General features: G+C 42.2%; 1 protein-coding gene across 3 annotated transcripts in view; it reads right to left on the bottom strand.

Moving 5' to 3' along the window:
* Positions 1–21,108, bottom strand: part of ZC3H14 (zinc finger CCCH-type containing 14) — a 43,919-nt gene extending 22,811 nt beyond the window's left edge. Inside the window, exons 1-8 of one of the 3 annotated variants that reach the window (XM_048854111.2) lie at positions 20,957–20,972; positions 19,943–19,985; positions 17,379–18,098; positions 9,019–9,133; positions 3,257–3,297; positions 2,678–2,873; positions 1,864–2,287; positions 115–278 (exon numbers count right to left, since the gene is read on the bottom strand). In XM_048854111.2, the coding sequence (XP_048710068.1) occupies positions 115–278; positions 1,864–2,287; positions 2,678–2,873; positions 3,257–3,297; positions 9,019–9,110 (917 nt within the window). In that variant the 5' untranslated portion in view covers positions 9,111–9,133; positions 17,379–18,098; positions 19,943–19,985; positions 20,957–20,972. Of the gene's footprint in view, positions 1–114; positions 279–1,863; positions 2,288–2,677; positions 2,874–3,256; positions 3,298–9,018; positions 9,134–17,378; positions 18,099–19,942; positions 19,986–20,433; positions 20,588–20,956 lie in introns of those variants that run through there. The other 2 variants (XM_048854110.2, XM_075129823.1) reach the window with 2 other exon arrangements.

Below are 21,108 nucleotides of genomic sequence, written 5' to 3'. Positions count from 1 at the left end.
TATACTAAACCTTTAGTTAACCTTGATTTATCCATCACCTCATTCCTTTTCCATGCTGCCCTTTATTAGATTCATATTAAAAACCAGTAGTGGATCATAGAAATCTTCAACTACCTTCTTTCAGGCTTTGCTGGTACAGACACACTGCTGGAGATACTTCCTATTCGTAACCCATAGTCTTCCTCCTCCTCCTCCTCCTCCTCCCCATCATTATTGAACTTTTTCACTTTGACCACTGAGCTTATAACTGGCAATTTTCTCTTCCTGGAACTTTCTTCCTGCAACCAACAATTCATTAATCAGATCCACATTAATATGCAAACAAACAAGACCCTGTTATTCCACCAATAGACAGATGATGGAGAGCTTCCACTTAAACAATAATCTAGGACACAGAGACACACTTAAAATCCTGGATGTATTGCACTGTGTGCAGAAAAAAAAAGTGTTATAGAAAGAATGAGGTTTGGGATGTGACTCACAATCCCCCCCAAGGAACACCTAGATAGAACTCTGCTGCCCAGAGTACCATTTATACTGCTTATACTTTCCTATTTCCCCTATGCAGCAGCACTATCTTTGGATAAATACAGAGAGTGTTCACTAGCCAGACTGATGCACCAAAGGATTTTAGTGACCATGCAGAGGACACATACCATGAGAAATCAACATCTTAGTGAAAAGAGAAAAACCTTTCAAGCCACAAAAACTTGTCTAAGACAAGGCTGAAGATGATGAAACTCCAAATTCTAGAGAAAAGAAAAGGAGTACTTGTGGCACCTTAGAGACTTAACAAATAAGTACTCCTTTTCTTTTTGCAGATACAGACTAACACGGCTGCTACTCCAAATTCTAGGGCTCTCTCCATAAAAATATCTCTATTTTTTTTAAATACAGGATTATAATATTAATTTTAAAAAGGGGAGGGGGAGTAACAGCTCAAAGGGGCGCGTCTAATATACCCCAGGAAGGGAGGTGACTGGTCTGCTGCTAACTCATGTGAGACTTTGGCAAGTCACATCACTTCTCAAGATCCAGATACCCTGTCTATAAAATGAGAGGATGAAGTTTACCTGCATTTATAAAGCATTTTGGATTAAAAGCATTATATAAGCACAAAAAAATATTATAGTCAAAAAACAATACAAAACAAGAAACAGTTTCACTTAGAATATAAGGCAAATAATTTTTTTACTTTATTAAGAAGTTAGCAGTCCTAACAATTTGAAAGCCAACTATCCATTTATCCCTTTTCTTTTACACACAATGTTCCTAAATACATTAATATGACAGTCCTAGAATTATCTTGCTGCTGACAGGATCATTTTGGCATCCACAGCAAGTGATGTAATAGCAATGGCTTTTGAGACTAAGATTCATGCACCCTAAATACAAAGTTGTTTGGCACACTAAAAATACAGAGAGATACATACACAAATAGGTAGATGGATATATTTTCTTCTTTGATCTTCAGTGTTGGTCTTTATTCCACACCTGGCAAACTGGAGATCTACAAAGAACTCATGCATGAACACAGCTATTCCAAAACCTAGAGATTAAAATGATTATTCTTACCTACCATATGTTCACTGCCAACAATGTTCTAATTCATTACTCCATGTCAGTAAAGCACCAAACAGATGCCACATCACCAAGTTAGTCAGCCATTTGTGAGGGGGTTTTTTTTGTTAAGCACACTGGTTTTTGGCCAGTGGACCAAAGTGATGAAATCCTGGCGCAACTTACATCAAAACTCCCATTGACTTCACTGCGGCCAAGATGCCCTCCTAGGTGTCATCCAAGGTGACTTGGCTTTGTTGAGTGTGTGTCAAATACAGACATAGTTTAGATCTGCATACTAACCTCACTGCTTATTTTATCAGCGCTCAGTTTGGAGGTGGGCCTGTAACTTTCTGCTAAGCTGCCAAATGCTTCTGGATCACATAGCGGGATTGTTTCCAAAGACCTGCAGCTTTCCATGTCTAACTGCCTACCACCCTGTAGGCTGCCTTGCTGCGGCAATCTTTGTAAGTGTATATGGCTGTCCGTGCTTCTGCTAGCTGGTGGTCTGTAGATTTCAGCAGTAGGACGGGAAGATCCATAAGTTACAGTTATAACAGCTTTCTTCCGAGGCAACAATGGATTCTCCTGCACAAAATTTAAGTCTTCATCAATGAGATCATCTGGTTCAGGTTTAATGTCAATCACAGCTTCAGAAGGCGCCAACTCTCTTAAAGGCTTGACTGTTGACATTAAGCGGGATGCAGATCCATCTTCATAAGACTGCCTGGTGAAAGAAGAGGTTACAAAGTCTCAACTAACTGCCAGATAAGAATCCCTGAAAAACAAAATTTAGAACGCTTTAAATATAAGCAGAAATAAAAAAACAAGATTTTGCTCTTTTAAAAAATCTGGCAGACTTTACATCTACTTTTAGTTTTAGTTAAGATAAGAACATTTATGGCATAAAGAAGCATGATGTAAACTTTTCAGGTATAATATTTATTTTATGCAACACACAGTAGCAATCCTTTTCTGCTTGAGACTGGAAAAGCCTCCATTCTCCTGTTCTGGTCTCATCAGCTAGTTATTTCCTACTTCTCTTCCAAACAACAATTCCAGTGATGTATATCCTCTGAAATCTGAGCTCTTGCCAATAAGCAGGTAGAAGCCTTACCGGGCAGCAGCAGCTCTCTGCTCTTGTGAGCTGGTTGAAACTCTGGAGTCATTTCTTTCAGCCCGAGTGCTGGAGACTGCAAGAGGTGGTAGGATTTCCTCACGCCGTCTCTCATCACTCCCACATGAACTGCTTTTGCTGGAAGGCAAGTTGCTCTCAAAGATGTTAGAGTCTGAAGACTTTAGGCTAGTAGGTTCTGTGAAGACAGGTGCACCTCTCCCTTACATCAAAGTTCAGTGACTTAGCTTATGTAAATCAATTATACAGCAAGTGCAACTGTAAAGCCACAAGATAATGAACAACTGGCCTCTACAGAAATCCTCAGAAGCAAACCACTGGACTGAAAAAGCAGCAAGACCTGCTTAAAAAGATCATATTTACTTCATTCCAAAAGCAACATACATGACAATTTTCTTCATAGCCAGGAGCCACAGACATCATAAACATTAAATATTAATGATACAGCCAATTAAGAACTTTTTAAAAACTGGCAAAATATATATATGAGTATAAGAAAATACAGTACTGATATCTGCTTCCAAAGCTAAGCTATTGCTTTCTTGGAAAAACTTTACTTACCAGTAGTTACAGACCGAAGTTTATCTAACACACCATGTAGCCTGAAAAAAAGAGAGAGATGAGGAGATGAGTAATTTAAACTCTTTCAGAACAGTAGCCATTCAAAAATCAGCCAAGGTTTATAAGTTTTATTTTTCATGTCAACAGGCCTCTCATTTGAGTGAGCCTGCTTTCCACTTACACAATCATCTCTATGTACATCCAACCCCAAAATCAATCAATCAATCTCTGTACACTCCCAGACTCAATCAATCAGTTTTGTATACACAGATCAAATACTGTGCTTTGTGCACCTGATGGATGCAAGATCCACTTCCCTAGCAAATGTTGCATATGTAAAACAATGTTTTTTAAAGAGAGAAGTCAAGAAACACGGCCAAGGAAAAATTTCAGCTAGAGCCCAAATTCAAAGGCTTCCTATTAAAAATGTATGAAGTAAAACCAACAAAGAAAATTACAAGGGAATAAAACAATCCTGTGTAAAATTTCATACAGACTGAAGCCCTACCTTGAGAGAAAAACAGAAATGCATGCCCCATTTTTAGCTCATTTTAGAATTCAACCCTACCTACTCAGTTGCAACTAGACATCTTCATAATTTCGGAGCCTAAGAGAGTTCCATTGAAATTTAGGAGAAAAAAAGATTGAGTAACACTTTTGCAGTAAGGAAGCCTTTGTGATCCCTCTTGCATGCATTCTCACTAGAACACTCCCAAAGCAGAGTCAGCTGAGTCCTGCTGATGTGATCATCATGGATCAACTTTCACACTCAGGACACAAGGAAAGGTGAGACCTGACACTCAGGCCTTGACTACACTTAAAACGTTACAACAGCACAATTGCGCCATTGTAGTGCTTCAGTGCAGCCACTACCTATGCTGACGGGACGGATTCTCCTGTTGGTGTAGGTAATCCACCTCCCAGAGAAGCAGTAGATATGTCAAGGGAAGAATTCTTCCCTTGACCTAGCACTGTCTATTCTGAGATTTAGGTTGGTTTAATTATGCCACTCTGAGGGGTTGATTTTTCACGACCCTGACTGATGCAGTTAAACCGAACTCATTTTCTAGTGTAGACCAGGCCTCCGCCCTGGTCAGAAAAGAGCTGACAAACCTTTAAACTGAGCCACAGCTCTGTCACGGCAGTGCTGTGAAACTTTTTATAGCAGAATCAGAATTATACACTAGAGGTATACATTATACTTGGGAATGCCCTACAAAGGATTGGTATTGAAATCTAAGAGAAATCCATTTTGGTGAGAACAAAGACTGGAAGCATAAGAACAATGTTTAAAATTGTAGGTTTCCTGGATTTACCATTTTAATTTTTCCCATCATATTTCTGGATTGTCATTGGATACATTTCATTTAATCTTCATCTTTTCAGTTATTTTTAATCACAATGTATTTCAATATTTGACAAAATATTTGCTGTGAAGTAAATTTATATTCACAAACAGATCCAGAAACCTGAGTTACCTGATTAAGTTACAGTACTCTCATTCCTTTAATAATTTAGAGGACATTGTCAAAACAGGCAGTACATCTAAAAATTTATGTATCTTGATATATTGTCCTACACTGAAGAATAATTTCTCTCCTCACCTCATTACTGGTCTTATGAGTAAATGATTTAATTTAATTTATTCACCTTCAAAGTATTAAAATGTTCTGTCATATTTAATAATACATTCTGGGATATAATCTAGCTAAAAGATGCTATGAAGAACAAGTTCCAGTAATGGAACTAACCTCCACATTTGACAGTATCTATTTTGTTTTCTAATTGATTCATGTAGCCACTGGATGCAAGACACACAGATGTGTGACTGATAAAATGACAAAAACACCCAAACCCACAAACTGTTCAGGCATGCCACAATAGGGAATAAATGAGCATGTACAAGTGTGTATACTTTTCAAAAAACAATAAATTGTATGCTCTTTTCTTCTGTTTCTGACAAGCATGCAGAGGCGACACATACCCACAATCTTTAAATTGTGCCCTCAACAGGTATGTGACTGACCCATGTGTTGCCTCTTAGTACAGGAACCTTCCAGCCCCATCTCCCTGGGCCAGGGCAGACAACCCCACCAGCTCCAGAGACAGCGACCCAGAGCAGCCACCCTCACCCAGCAGGAGAGGTAGCACCCGTCCCACCCCCTCCACTCACCACCTGGGCCCGCTGTTGGGGAGAAGGGCCAAGCGAACTGGAAATGTGCCGGACGAGGGGAGGGGGAAGGAAGGGGAGGAGGGAAGACGGTGCAGCATGAGAAGGAGAGAGCTTCCCTTCCCGCAGCAGGCCGAGTAAAGCCACACAAAGGCACCACGGTGCTCACAAAAATCTGGGTGGGACATGTGACACCCCCCCCCCCATCTCACCTCTACACCTGCCTAAAATAAATGAAAAGCAATACATGCCAGCAACGTCCTGTAAAGGGACATTGTCGTGTTGATATCTAGTCAATTAAAAATTATAAATTAGTTCCAGGTACTACACCTGCCTTTCAGTTCCTCGTGTAAATTGTTGTGTTTTTACAATCACATTTTCCCCATCTTTTAAAATGTTTTTCTCCTGTCCTGTTGCTGTATGAATGGCCTATAGCAACAAAAGGGGAAACTGACTAATTTACAGGAGAAACAGTGAAAGTGACAATAAACAAACTGCTGCCAAAGGCAAAAAGCAAATTCAAAAAAAAAACAAAAACCCAGAACTGTAATATTTTATTTTATTTCAATTAAAATATTAAGTGTTACTTTAAACTATAGTAGGTAAAAAAAATTCAGAAGTCAGTTTACCCGTGGAAAAAATTGAAACTTTCAAAGTTGGAAAGCTCCTAAATTAACCCAACACCCCTTTAAATGTTATCAAATTTTAAAACCATTCAAACCTAAATTTAATGAAAGGTGAAGACAGTAAGCCTCCCTAGTGTTACATTAGACAGGACAAAAGTTATGAGGGATTCATACTGTCATGTTTCAGGGTATAAAGTATCCATAGCTCCTAGGACTTTGGAAGATATTTCCCTGATGGGCAGGTTTTTTCATAATTGTTCATCATGAGGTTTTGGAGTCATTAGGGGAGGCAGTTTGCACCTTTCTTTGAAGCATCTACAGCTGTTGCCAAGGAAAGAATACAGAAGTAGATGGACCAATCATCTGCCCTGATTTGGCAATTCCTATGTTCCTATAATGTCGTGAGAGACAAGGTGGGTGAAGTAATACCTTTCAGTGGATCAACTTCTGTTGGTGAGAGAGACAGGCTTATGAACTTAGGCCATGCCTATATGTACAGGACTGCAGTGGCACAGCTGTACTTATATAGCTGCAGCGCGTCTGGCGAAGACGCTCTATGCCCACAGGAGCGAGCACTCCCGTCAGCATAATAAAACAACCTCCATGCGCGGCAGTAGCTATGTCGGTGGGAGAAGGTCTCCCGCCGATATAGCGCTGTCCACTCTGGCGCTTGTGTCAGTGTAACTTATGTCACTCAGGAGGGTGGTTCTTTCACATCCCTGAGCAACGTAAGTTATGCCGACATAGGCTATAATGCAGACATAGCCCTACACAGAGCTCTTCTTCAGGTCTGGAACAGATTGTTTAGCACAAGTAGTTAACACATATTTCAAGGGACCATTCAAGCTGAAGTGACCTGTTAACACCACTCCAGTCATAAGGGGAAGAGGAAGGGAGCGGCAGCTGGGGGAGGGTTGCTGGTTATAGATTGTTGTAATAAGCCATAAATCCAGTGTCTCTGTTCAGTCCATGATTTTTAGTGTTTAGCACACTCATGAATTTAAGCTCCCAGGCTTGTCTTTTGAAAGCATTGTGCAAGTTTCCTTTGAACATGAAGACTGATAGGTCTGATATAGAGTGACCGCTTTGTGAAAAGTATTCACACACAGAGAACAGGTTTTTTTTGGTCTTTTATCATTTTTCTATGAGAGTTCATTCGAGAGCATAGTGATTGTTTGGTTTCACCTACATAGTTGTTATTGGGGCATTGAGTGCATTGGATGAGGTACACCACGTGTTATAATAGACATGTGTAGGACCCATGGATCTTGAAAGGTGTGTTGTGGGGGGTGCTGATCATGGCAACAGTGGAGATATGTCTGCAGGTTTTGCATCTGTTGCTCTGGCAGGGTCTGGTGCCACTTTGAGCTGGTGCATTTTGGTCTATGGGGAGTTTGCTTTTGATGAGGAGCTTGGAGAGGCTGGGAGGTTGTTTGAAGGTCAGAAGAGGGGGTTCTGGAAAGATTTCTTTCAGGGTGAGGTCCTCATTGAGTATGGGTTTTAGCGGTTTCGCTATACTCATATGGGTTCCAGTGTGGGTTGGTAGGTGATAACTAGGGGTGTGCAGTCTCTCAGGGTATCTGGGTGGCCCATTCCATGATTGACCAGATCTACTTCTCTGGTGGAGTGCCCTTGTTTGGTGAAGACAGTTTGAAATGTGTTAAGGTGTATATCCTGGACTTTCGCCTTGGAGCATATTCTGTGGTATCTGAGTGCCTGGCTCTAGATAACAGATTTCTTGGTGTGGTTACTTGCGCTATGAAGATAGATGTGGTGATTCATGGGTTTCTTGTATATGGTTGTCTGTAGGGTTCCACTGCTGAAGCTGATTATGGTGTCCAGGAAGTTAATGCTAGTGTGGGACCGTTCCAGAAAGAGTTTAGTGGACAGGTGCTGATTTTTAATGTTGTGGTGGAAATCTATCATTGATGTATCTGAGGTATATCACTTGTATCATGGTGCATTTGCTCAGAAATTCTTCTTTAAGGAGGAACACAAAGTGGGTGACATATTGGAAAGCCATCTTGGCACCCATGGATGTTCCCATGGTTTGGACAATGCATGGTGTTGTTGAATGGAAAATTGTCATGGGTGAAGATAAATGGATGAATTTGGTGATGTGTTTGGGGTAGATATCTGAGGGTTGTCCATTGTCTTGAAAATATTTCAAGGCAGGCAGCTATGCCATCACAGTGAGGGATATTGGCATATAGGGAAGTGACATCCATGGTGGCAAGAATGATGTTCTGAGGGAGGTTCTTAATGTTGCAGAGTTTGTGGAAGAAGTCGGTTGTGTGTCTCTCACCAACAGAAGTTGGTCCAATACAAGATATTACCTCACTCACCTTGTCTCTCTAATATCCTGTGACCAACACGGCTACCACACTGCATACCTATAATGCCTACACAATATCAATATCTCTAACTGAAACTGTGTTAATCTGAATAAAAGGGAAGTTTACCAAATACATCTACCATAACCAGATATGACTGCACTGTGTAATGTTCTCTAGTTCTTATATAATTTTGCAGTAATAATTTTCTGAGGGCAACTCCCTTGATGGCATTCAGATGTTTGAAACTCAGTTTTGCTAACCCATGTCTAAATAGACTCCTAATTTATTTTGAACATTTCAGAACAGTTCAGCTGGAAAAATGGACAAAAGGAGAATATCAATACCTCAGTCTCTAACTGGTGTGTGCGTGTGTGTGTGTGTGTGTATGTGTGTGTGTTAATGTTAGTGTTACCACTGCCTGAATACTGGCAAGCTACAAGTAATAATTTTAAAAATTATCAGTTACTATATTGCATCACTTCATGCACAAGAAAAAATTAACTGATCAAACTTTACTTGCATAATGACAAAATGTGTAATTTCTTATATTCTCAAGTCGCATATAAAGAATGCAGTTACAAAATAATTATTAGAAGTAAGGTTCATGGAAAATGTAGATCACAAACATACCATACAGTAAACCTGACAGTGTTGTTTCCTAGGAAAAGGGAAAGGTCCTCTGTCATCTGCTCCTGACTCTTCTTGTTGGCCACCATGACCATAATATAATCAGGGAGCTCTTCATCTAATTGGAAGAAAAAATAATACGTTATTATTTTTCAAAGCAACTTTGTAATTAACAATGACATTTCTATAAGATTTTCAAAGTACAGTAGATGCACAAAAGAGGCAGAGAAAAAGAAGACATCAAAATATTTCTCCAGTTTTACTATAAACTCCTTGAAATAAAGATTTCCATTAAACAGGAAGCACAGAATGTAGCAAGAGAATAGCAAAATCATGGCCAAACAGATTTGTTTAAACTAATTGGTAATTACTTGCGAATTTTCTTGTAAAATCAAAAGCTTTCAAGGTTCTCTTTTTTGCAATAAAAAAATCTGCATCACTGACAACACTACATGTAGCCCATGAAGTTGCTTCACCAAAACCCTTCTATGTTTGACATATTGTGATGGAATGCACCCCTGTATTCACACCCTATACGCTATTGTAATAATCTTTGTACAAGGCATGCCTTGTGAGGTATCATTTGAAAACTCCTAACTTGCTGATCAGTAATATCATTGTAAAATGCATCTAGGAAAATCATGTGTAAAGTTATGAACATAAGATGAAATCATGACTGAAGTGTGTTTCCCAGATAAATCTGGGGAGTAGCTAAACCAGTTTTTCAAAGACAAAGGGCACGCAGACGCCCCAGCCAGGTGTCAACAAAGCTGATGGGCCATCCCCTATCCAGTGATCACTCTTTGGCAAGAAAGGGGGGCAAGGACAAAGAAACCTGCATCTTAGAAAAGAAACAGCATGAGGTCTCCCTGGTCCATCAGACCCCAGTCTCTCAGTTCTCAACTGGAAATGCTTTTCAAAGAGGGACTGAAACTATAAAGAGGAGGGGCAAATACTCCAAAGCTCCTCTCCTCTCTCTCCCTGTCCGTCTCACTCTTTGCACCTGAGAAGACAAAAGAAGCAGGCATTGGACTCTGGGGGAGGAATCCTGACCTGAAAGTTTGGTCAGTAATGCTGTTGGAAGCATATGGTAAGAAAATTTGCTGTGAGTCTAATATCTAAACTGGGGGTGGCCAACCTGAGCCTGAGAAGGAGACAGAATTTACCAATGTACATTGCCAAAGAGCCACAGTAATACGCCAACAGCCCCCACATCAGCTCCCCCACACCCCGTTTCCAGCACCTCCCGCCCACCGGCAGCCCCGCTGATCAGTGCCTCCCCCTCCCTCCCGATCAGCTGTTTTGTGGCGTGCAGGAGGCTCTCGGGAGAGAGGGAGAGGAGTGAGGGCATGGCAGGCTCAGGGGAGGGGGCGGAAAGGGGTGGAGTGGAGGTAGGGCCTGTGTCAGAGCCAAGGGTTGAGCAGTGAGCACCCTGTAGCACACTGGAAAGTTGACGCCTGTAGCTCCAGACCCGGAGTCAGTGCCTATACAAGGAGCCGCATATTAACTTCTGAAGAGCCGCACGTGGCTCCAGAGCCACAGGTTGGCCACCCCTGATCTAAACTGTATTCTTAAAATTATTCACCTAAATCTGGGTTATTGCTGATTATGTTATGTATGTACCATATGACTTTTAAAAACAAATTTTGTATTTGTGGATAATCCAAGCACTATACCTAGATGTACAGTCACTCTTTTCGCAACCTGTGTATTATGTAATTTTAACATTAGCGTTAATAAAATTTTTAAAATCTGTTAAACTAGGCACCAGAAAGCATTTTTATCTTATTTTCTTGTAACCATTACTGACTTTTATGCCTCATTGCTTGTACTCACTTAAAACTCTCTCTTTGTAGTTAATAAACTTGATTTAGCTAATCCAGTATTTAAATTGAAGTATCTGAGTAACTCCATTTAAGGTGGTAAACTTGTATTATTCCTTAAAGGAATGACGGAATTAATGTGCACTGTTCGGGAGAGGGCTGTGCAGTACAAGACACATTTTGGGGGGCGGGGGGAGGAATCCAGGACTGGGAGTGTGCTGAGGAATACTCTGATACTCTGCAGTATAACTCAGGTTGGTAAGAGCTAGAGTGAAACCCAAGTGTGGCTAGCAGGCTGCAGCTGTACAGAGACTCATGGTGAGACCTGCATGCTGGAAGGCCATTTGTGAGCAGCCTAGGTTGGAGCTACTATAAGCAAGGTATTATGCGGCACTCAAGGTTTACTCCTGAAGGCATTCTGCATGAAAAAATTAAAAATTCTGTGCCAAAAAAATATAAATTCTGCACACAATATTTTAAAATTCTGCAAAATTCCGCAAATTTTATTTGTCAAATAAATGTGGAGGCTCCAGCATGGCATTGGGAAGCACAGGCCACTGACTGCACAGAGGTGGGAGATCACTGTGCTTCCTCCCAGCTTCCTCCCGGGACACAGACTCAGTGGTGAGGCTGCACCCAACCCTGACACAGCGCAAGGACCAGGCCCGCCCCAGAAACACCCCAGGGCCATGCCCGTCCATGCCAAGTGCACCAGGTGTGGGCAAGCAGGCTCAGCAAGGCAGGATCCAATTACGGAAGGGCTTAGCGGGGATGGATCCAGGTGTGGATTTAGAAGGTTCTGTGTGGGGCAACCTGGGTGCAGGTGGCTCAGTGGGGTCCGGGTGCGGGGGGAAGAATTTGGATGCACAGAGGCTTGTTGGGGGGTTCTGGGTGCAACACTAATGGGACTCTGCAAAGGGGTCCAGGTGAAGGTGGTTGGGGCTCGGGGTGTGTGTCTGGGTGTGGGGGGATAGACATCAGTAGGGTGGGTGTGGGGGGTTCAGTGGTGGGGTCCAGATGCCAGGGGAGTGGGGATCCAGGTGCAGCTGGTTGGAGTTCGGTACGGTGGGGATCTGGGTGTGGGTGGCTCATCAAGGTAGTGCGGGGGTAGGGTCTTATTGGGGGGGTTATGGGTGCGAGGGGGAGGCTCGGCGTGAGGCTCTGGGTATGAGGGGTTCTGGATGCAGTAGGGGTTGGATGGATGGGGGAGTAGCTCCCTGTACAGTGATCCCTCCCCCTGCAGCTGAGGAGTGATGGGTGCAGGATGCGCCGGGGGTGGGGGAGAAGACGCAGGCAGGAGGGGAGTTTGCAGAGCTTCCTACAACCGATGGAGAAATCTGGGAGTGGGTCTGACAAAGCCCCAGATGCCATGCAGGGGAAGAGGAAGTCCTGTCCTCCCCAGCCCAGCCGGGACTAGCAGCTGAGCCCAGTGCAGGGTAGGAGCCACCGGCTGGGTCTTCCCCAATCCTGCCCCCTGCCCCACAGTGATTTACCTCTCTATCGGCTGCCCTGGGCACACAAAACATACTGCCGGGGCGAGTCACATGACTGCTCTTGTGGCTTCCCTTTGCTTCCCTGTCAGAAAGTTATTTTTCTGCGGGGAAGCAAAGAAATCTGCAGGGGGACATAAATTCTGAACATGCGCAGTATTCCCCCAGGAGTAACGGTTGTAGGACAGGGATGAGACAGCCCATCACTGGTCTGGACTGCATCCCGGTATGTCAGACATACCTACTTATGACAGCACAACAAATAGATTATCTGATAAGCAAATGAATAAGCAAGCTTTTCGTGGACAAGTTTTCCATTTCCTCTGAAATACAACAAGCTTCAGATATGGCTAAAGCACATAAGATTGTCAACTCCACCAGAACCCAAATTAAAGACTACAGTAAAATTTTAAAAGAGCAAGTGAGTCACACATACATGATAAACATATGAACAATGTCATTTTGATATCACATTTGTATATTATGGCCTTTAATTTAAACACTCATAGTATACGTTTCTCATTTATTCAAATATTTAAGATAAAAGCCCTATACTGCAAAAGGACTTTCTCCTTCAGGAAAAGCAACCAAATAGAGCAAGGGTCGGCAACTTTTGGCATGTGGCCCATCAGGGAAATCCGCTGGCGGGCCAAGAGACATTTTGTTTGCATTGACTGTCTGCAGGTACTGCCCCCTGCAGCTCCCAGTGGCCGTGGTTCACAGTTCCCGGCCAACGGGAGCTGCAGGAAGTTGTGGAAAACATGTCCCTGAAATAAAGAAATTTCCTTTCTGATTTATGCATAAAATTTACAGACAAACCTTTACCTATTAACTTCAAAAATTCCATCTTAAAAAAAATGAATAAGCATAGATAGACACTATATACTTCATGGGGGAATGGTAAGAACATTAGGGTCTGGATTCAGCAAAACACTTCAACTCGTGCATAACTAGGCATGTCAGCAGTGCCAATTAAATCACTTGAAGTTACATACATTTTTAAGTGCTTTGTTCAATCAGGGCCTGATTGAGAGATTAAAAGATTAAAATGCAAGATTAAAAACAAACTATTGTTCATTTCAGATGAATATCAATGAAACAATGTCTTACTTTCATTCCTTACTATGTATAAAGCACTTTGCAATTCTCTACAGTGCCTTACATTTCAAAATATTAGATTATTAAAACAGCAGCAGCATTCTGAATGACTTTATGAAGAGGATTAGATGTACCCTTTTTTATTTTGATGACACTTAACAATGCTGCGCAACCCCAAAGCTACCGTTGTCACTAAATGTAAAAGAAAACCAATAATGTTTACTGAAGATAATCCAATTCAGAACTGCTCCTTACCTATCTTTATTTGAGGGAGTGGTGGGGAACGCTGCTGAGAGGAAATAGTGGCTACGGCTACAAGTTTGTCAGGGAGGTCGCGGAAGTCATGGATTCCGTGACTTTCCACGATCTCCATGAAATTCTGCAGCTACAGCAGCAAGTGGGGTTGGCCCCGGGGGCCCCCTAGTGCACCCACGCCCCGGGGTTAAGATTTAGTAAGGGGTGCCTATAGTAAAACTCATGGACAGGTCATGGGCCATGAATTTTTGTTTATTGTCCATGACTTTTACTAAAAATACCTATGACTAAATCTTAACCTTAATAATGGTACATCCATTCTTTATTTAAATAAATAAATAAATAAAAATCAAGGCCCCAATCTTCAAGTGACTTATTTATGTGCTTAACTTTCTACTGTGAGTTGTCTGACTTCAGAGAGACTACTCACAGCGTGTAAGGTCAAGCATATTTGTATTTAACATGTTTATTACAGTAGTGCCTTAGAACAAATCAAGAGTGGGGCCCCATTTTACTAGGACTCTACAGAGCAGCAGACAGTCCATGCCCCGAAGACTTTACAATCAAGCATATGCATAAGCCTTTACAGTATCAGGGCCTAAGGAAACAAATCAGAGAAAAAAGGAGGAAGTCTTAAAGTGGAATCAAAGCATAACTGAACAGAATTACATTTTCTCTTATATTGTCAAATGTACAGAGGAGAATGTGACAGTTTGTGTGACTACAGCCGTTAAATTCATATACTGCAACAGCAGTTGTTAAAGTTCGTAAGATATCATTTCAGCCCTGTGCTAATACTTTGTGAACCATTCCAGAGTAAGACATTACTGTTCACAGTCCCCTAGTCTCTTACCAAAATGTATGGAAGTTACTCCCTTGCTGAAAAACTTCGGGATCTGTACAAATGTGAGATTTAGGTATATTTTGAAAAATTCTGGATTAGCATTTTAGAATATTTTTTCTTCTCTTTAGTTTCCTATGTTGTGAGATTTTCCATTAACAGTTATTTCTACATTATAAATAACTTTAAAAAACCAAAAACAAGTCTTTTTACAGAAAACCTAACAGAATGGCACAAATAGACACAAATCGGAATAAAAATGTACACATACAGAATGGTCTATGCTCAGAATAGTAAAAATGGCTCAAGAAGTAGGGAGGATTTTGGTTTTCTAAAGGAAGAAATGGAGGCAAATATTAACTGGAAGGCTGTTCCAAGCATTAAGGGCAACATGAAAGAAAGTGTAAAATCAGGAGCGAGAAATGACGACAAAGGACCACAACTTGAGTGTAGACAGAAGGTAAGATAATACATGGACAGAGATGTAGGTGGGTCCAGAGACCTTTCAATAAAATGAGAAGCTTGAACATAATTCAGAAGAACGGGAGCCATTGTAAAGATTATCTTGGTAGCTGTCTTTTGAATGAACTAGCTGGTGGGGAGAGACAATGGAAGAGGGGGTTACAGAAGAACAGCCATACAGAGAGGAACGATCACGTCCCTTGATCTGCTGGCAATGCCCCTACTTATACAGTCCAAAATGCCACTGGCCTTCTTGGAAACAAGGGCACACTGTTGACTCATATCCAGCTTCTCGTCCACTGTAACCCCTAGGTCCTTTTCTGCAGAACTGCTGCCTAGCCATTCAGTCCCTAGTCTGTAGGGGTGCATGGCATTCTTCCATCCTAAGTGCAGGACTCTGCACTTGTCCTTGTTGAACTTCATCAGATTTATTTTCGCCCAATCCTCTAATTTGTCAAGGTCCCTCTGTATTCTATCCCTACCCTCCAACGTATCTACCCTTCCTCCCAGTTTAGTGTCATCTGAAAACTTGCTGAGGGTGGAAGCCACACCATCCTCCAGATCATTTATGAAGATATTGAACAAAACCGGCCCCAGGACCACCCCTTGGGGCACTCCACTTGATACCGGCTGCCAACTAGACATGGAGCCATTGATCACTACCCACTGAGCCAGACAATCTAGCCAGCTTTCGATCCCCCTTATAGTCCTTTCATCCAGCTCATACTTCTTTAACTTGCTGGCACAAATACTGTGGGAGACTGTGTCAAAGCTTTGCTAAAATCAAGGAATAACACGTCCACTGCTTTCCCCTCACCCACAGAGCCAGTTATCTTGTCATAGAAGGCAATTAGATTAGTCAGGCATGACTTGTCCTTGGTGAATCCATGCTGACTGTTCCTGATCACTTTCCTCTTCTCTAAGTGCTTCAGAATTGATTCCTTGAGGACCTGCTCCATGATTTTTCCAGGGACTGAGGTGAGGATGACAAAGCTTCTGGCAAACAGAGGCTAGGGACACCATCCCTGTCCATCCTGGCTAATAGCCATTGATGGATCTATCTTCAATGAACTTATTTAGTTATTTTTTGAACCCTGTTATCATCTTGGCCCTCACAACATCCTCTGGCAAAGAGTTCCACAGGTTGACTATGTGTTGTGTGAATAAATAGTTCCTTTTGTTTCTTTTAAACCTGCTGCCTATCAATTTCATTTGGTGACCCCTAGTTCTTGTGTTAGGAGAAGAAGTAAATAACACTTCCTTATTTACTTTCTACACACCAGTCATGATTTTATAGACCTCTATCATATTCCCCCTTAGTCGTCTCTTTTCCAAGCTGAAAAGTCCTAGTCTTATTAATCTCTCCTCATATGGCAGTTGATCCATATCCCTAATAATTTTTTCTGTATCTTTTTTGATATTGGCTGACCAGATCTGCATGAAGTATTCAAGATCTAGGCATACCATGGATTTATATAAAGGCAATATGATATTTTCTGTCTTATTATCTATCCCCTTCCTAATGATTCCCAACATTGTTAGCTTGTTTGACTGCCGCTTCATATTGAATGCTTGTTTTCAGAGAACTATCCACAATGACTCCAAGATCTCTTTCTTGAGTGGTAACAGCTAATTTAGATCCCATCATTTTATATGTATAGTTGGGATGATGTTTTCCAATGTGCATTACTTTGCACTTATCAACATTGAATTTCATCTGCCATTTTGTTGCCCAGTCACCCAGTTTTGTAAAATCCTTTTGTAGCTCTTCACAGTCTGCCTGGGACTTAACTATCTTGAGTAATTTTGTATCATCTGCAAATTTCGCCACCCCATTGTTTACCCCTTTTTCCAGATCATTTATGAATATGTTGAATATTACTGGTCCCAGTACAGACCCCTGGGGATACCACGATTTACCTCTCTACATTCTGAAAACTGACTATTTATTCCTACCCTTTTGTTTCCTATCTTTTAACCAGTTACCAATCCAGGAGAGGACCTTCCCTCTTATCCCATGACAGCTTACTTTAAGAGTCTTTGGTGAGGGACCTTTGTGAAAGGCTTTCTGAAAATCTAAGTACACTATATCCACTGGATCCCCCTTGTCCACATGCTTGTTGACCCTTTCAAGGAATTCTAGTAGATTGGTGAGGCATGATTTTCCTTTACAAAAACCATATTGACTCTTCTCCAAACAAATTGTGTTTATCTATGTGTCTGACAATTCTGTTCATTACTATAGTTTCAACCAATTTGCCCTGTACTGCAGTAAGGCTTACTGGTCTGTAATGGCCAGGATCACTTCTGGAGTCTTTTTTAAAAAATTTGCATCACATTACCTATGCTCCAGTCATCTGTTACAGAAGTGGATTTAAATGATAGGTTACATACCACAGTTCGTAGTTCTGCAATTTCACATTTGAGTTCCTTCAGAACTTTTGGGTGAATACCAACTGGTCCTGGTGATTTATTACTGTTTAATTTATCCATCTGTTTCAAAACCTCCTCTACTGACTCCTCAATTTGGGAGAGTTCCTCAGATTTGTCACCTAAAAAGAATGGCTCAGGTTGAGGAATCTCCTGTGACATTGCACCCCATAATGCTTTATGGGATTATGCTTATGAATGTATATATGACATAACTGGAATATGTTTTATGCTAGATATGCCATGTAACATATCTCTGTAAAGATTATGATCCACTGGATATATTCATCATATTTGTATGCATGTATCATTTTTGTATTCAAAGTTATGAATATTGGCTATGTACTTGTTTAATTTTAAGTAGCCTCGGTGAAGCAGTTGGTCAGCTTCCTGAGAAAAGACTATTCTCAGTAACTGTCCAAACAATGAACTTGGAGACGTCAATCCACATCTGAGCTTTCCCAGGAATGTGGCCTGGCTGGTAAGGAACTCAGTCATGCATGGACAAGTGACTTGCCCATGTGACTCCAAAACTCCATCTTGGAGCTGAATTCTGGATAGGAGAAAGGAAGGGGTCTCCACCCACAAGAGAAAGTCTGTTTAAGCCCCTGGGAGATCCCTCCATTTTGTCTTCAGCTGGCTCAAGAGATAGCCTCTCCACCCTCAAAGGATACCTGAAAGAAACTGAAACAAAGGACAGTAACCACAAGGGTGTGAGTGATTGCTGGACCCAGACTAGAAGGAGGCTAGTCTCTAAAAGAAGCTTACTGGAACATCTCTGAGGGTGAGATTTCATCTGTAATCACTTTCTTACTGTATTAGGTTTAGACTTGCGTGTTTTATTTTATTTTGCTTGGTAATTCACTTTGTTCTGTCTGTTATTACTTGGAACCACTTAAATCCTGCTTTTTGTATTTAATAAAACCACTTTTTACTTATTAATTAACCCAGAGTATGTATTAATACCTGGGGGGGTAGGAGGGGAACATCTGTGCATCTCTCTCTATCAGTGCTATAGAGGCTGAACAATTTATGAGTTTATCCTATATAAGCTTTATACAAGGTAAAACAGACCTATTTGGGGTTTGGTCCCCATTGGGAGCTGGGCATCTGAGTGTTGGAGACAGGAACACTTCTTAAGCTGTTTTCAGTTAAGCCTGCAGCTTTTAGGGAACGTAGTTCAGACCTGGGTCTGGGTTTGTAGCAGGCAAGTGTATCTGGCTCAAACCAGGCAGGGCACTGAAGTCCTAAGCTGGTAGGGAAAACAGACTCAGAGGTAGTCAAAGTACATCAGGTGGTAGTTACCAAGGGGTTTTCTGTGATCCAACCCGTCACATCTCCCTCACATACTCAACCATGAAGACCAATACAAAGAATTCATTTAGTTTCTCCACAATGGCCTTATCCTCTTTGAGTGCTCCTTTAGCATCTCAATCCTCCAGTAGCCCCACTGATTGTTTAGCAGGTTTCCTGCTTCTGATCTACTTAAAAAAATGTTGCTGTTACTTTTTGAGTTGGCTAGCTGTTCTTCACGTTCTTTTTGGCCTTTTGCTCCTTTCTATTTTCTTCAATAGGATTTAACTTCCACTTTTTAAAGAATACCTTTTTGCCTCTAACTGATTCTTTTATTTTGTTGTTTAGCCCTGGTGGCACTTTTTTGGTTCTCTTACTGTGTTTTTTAATTTGGGTATACATTTAATTTGAGCCTCTATTATGGTGTCTTTAAAAAGTTCCCGTGAAGCTTGCAGGGATTTCACTTTGGGCATTATACCCTTTAATTTCTAGTTAACTAACTTCCTCATTTGCAGTAATTAACACCAGAGATTACTTGAGTACTAATAACATTTTGGCTCTAGAAAAAAGAAAGAACTGATTTCAGAGATATTTTTGAAAAAGAAGCTATATAATTGGGAGACCAGAGAACCGAAAGGTAACAGTGAGAAGGAAAGAGCAGAATCAAAGAAGACAACCAGGTTGCATGGTTGAATGACCAAATATACAGTGGGGCTGACAAACAAATTAAAGAGAAGACTTGCAAGGAGAAATTATGAGCTCATCCTCTTCAGACATGATGGGCTGAGAAAATGATGGGGCATCCTTTCATAACCACTTTGGGTAAACCTGTAAATGTAATTACCCATCTGACACATTTAAATAGGTGGCAGGATTAATTTCGGACCCAGCTACAACCTTTGGGCTTGATCACCCAATGGCATGTGATCCTTACACCCATGTAGCCCATTCCCCATGGACTTCAACTGTGCTCCAGGTGAGTGCCGGAGTTTGTAAGTATAAATCCAGACACAGGATTGAAGCCTTTCTCAGAGTTGCTTCCAGTGGAGCACTATATCAACTTGTGAACTATTGTTACACTAAAATAAATAGCTAAAGTCAGTGCAGTACCCCACACACTGTCATGGGAGGAAACTACCTTATACTCTTGCAGGGGACAGACACAAACTAGCAGGGGTTTTCCACCTTTAACTACAATGAGCCTAAATAAAGCTATTAAACAGAATAAAACTTACCGACATAAGCCCCCAGCTCCTGCAATTTTCCCTTTATAGCACCCTACAAAAAGAAAATAAATTAAGAGTATTGCATTTAAGTTAAGGAACACTGGATATAACTAATACCCAAACTCTGAAAGAATGTTGGTTGCTAAAATGTGTTTGTCAACACCACTAACACAGATCTTGTACAGGTGTTGAGCTTATTTTTCCTCTTTTCCACTATTTGCAAAGCAAACTTCCAAGGGGAGAGGCAGTGTTGACAACTCTCATGATGTAATCACCAGTATCTCCGGTATCCCTAGCTCCTTGAGTAATGAGATTACTTGAAAATCTCCATTTATGTTTTTAATTTTCCAAGCCCTTCATAATTGCAGAGAAACACTGGAAAACGTGAACACCCTCCTCCCCCAATAAAACAAACAGTAAGAAGAAACCCTTTTTTTAAAAAAAATCTCATTTTTAAACCAATCTCATGACGGGGGCGGGAGGAAGGGAAGAGAATCTACCTCATGATTTTTGAATCAGGTTGGTGTATACTAGTGTTGGGCTCAAGCTGCATCATTCAGAGCCAGAGTTCGGCCTCCCCGAGTGCGGGGATGTTTGGAGGTCGGTTCGGCCCCTTCCAGAGCCGGCTTTGGCGGCACAGTTCGGATCTGGATGTGGGGTCGGATTCCAAACCCCGATGGAAGCGGGGTGTCGGGGGGGGCAGGCGGGGGCTGTGATTTGGGCCTCTCGCCACCTGTTCTCACTCCCTGGCCATTCCCTCGTCGCCTGCCCCCTCTCCCCGCTGGGCGCGCGCGCACGTCGGCGAGCGGGTTGGACGTGGACCCCGGCGGACGGTTCACAGCTGGGCCCGGGGCTCGTTAGCGCACGGCGGGGTGCCCGGCCCGTGGCACCAGCCTGCGGCCCTGTTCAGCGGCTGCAGCGCGAGAGGGGCCCGGGGCCGCACCCCCCCGGGAACACGGCGAGCGGGGGGAGCTGGGTTCGCCAGCGCCTTGCCCGGGGCCCCACGGCCCCCTTCTCTCTCACCCGGATCTTGCGGCTGATCTCGGTGCCGATCTCCATGGTCGCAATGTCTGAGGAGCTCCGGGCCGCCGCCGCTACCACCACAGGCCGGGCCGGCAGAGAGAGCGCGGCCTCCGCCTGCTGCGCCCTCTGCCGGGCCGCCCAGGAACAGCACA

Source organism: Caretta caretta, chromosome 6 (genome assembly GCF_965140235.1).
Source record: "Caretta caretta isolate rCarCar2 chromosome 6, rCarCar1.hap1, whole genome shotgun sequence".
Classification (NCBI taxonomy): domain Eukaryota; kingdom Metazoa; phylum Chordata; order Testudines; family Cheloniidae; genus Caretta; species Caretta caretta.
The sequence above is the reverse complement of the archived record's forward strand: the minus strand, read 5'-3'. Positions and strand labels throughout refer to the sequence as shown.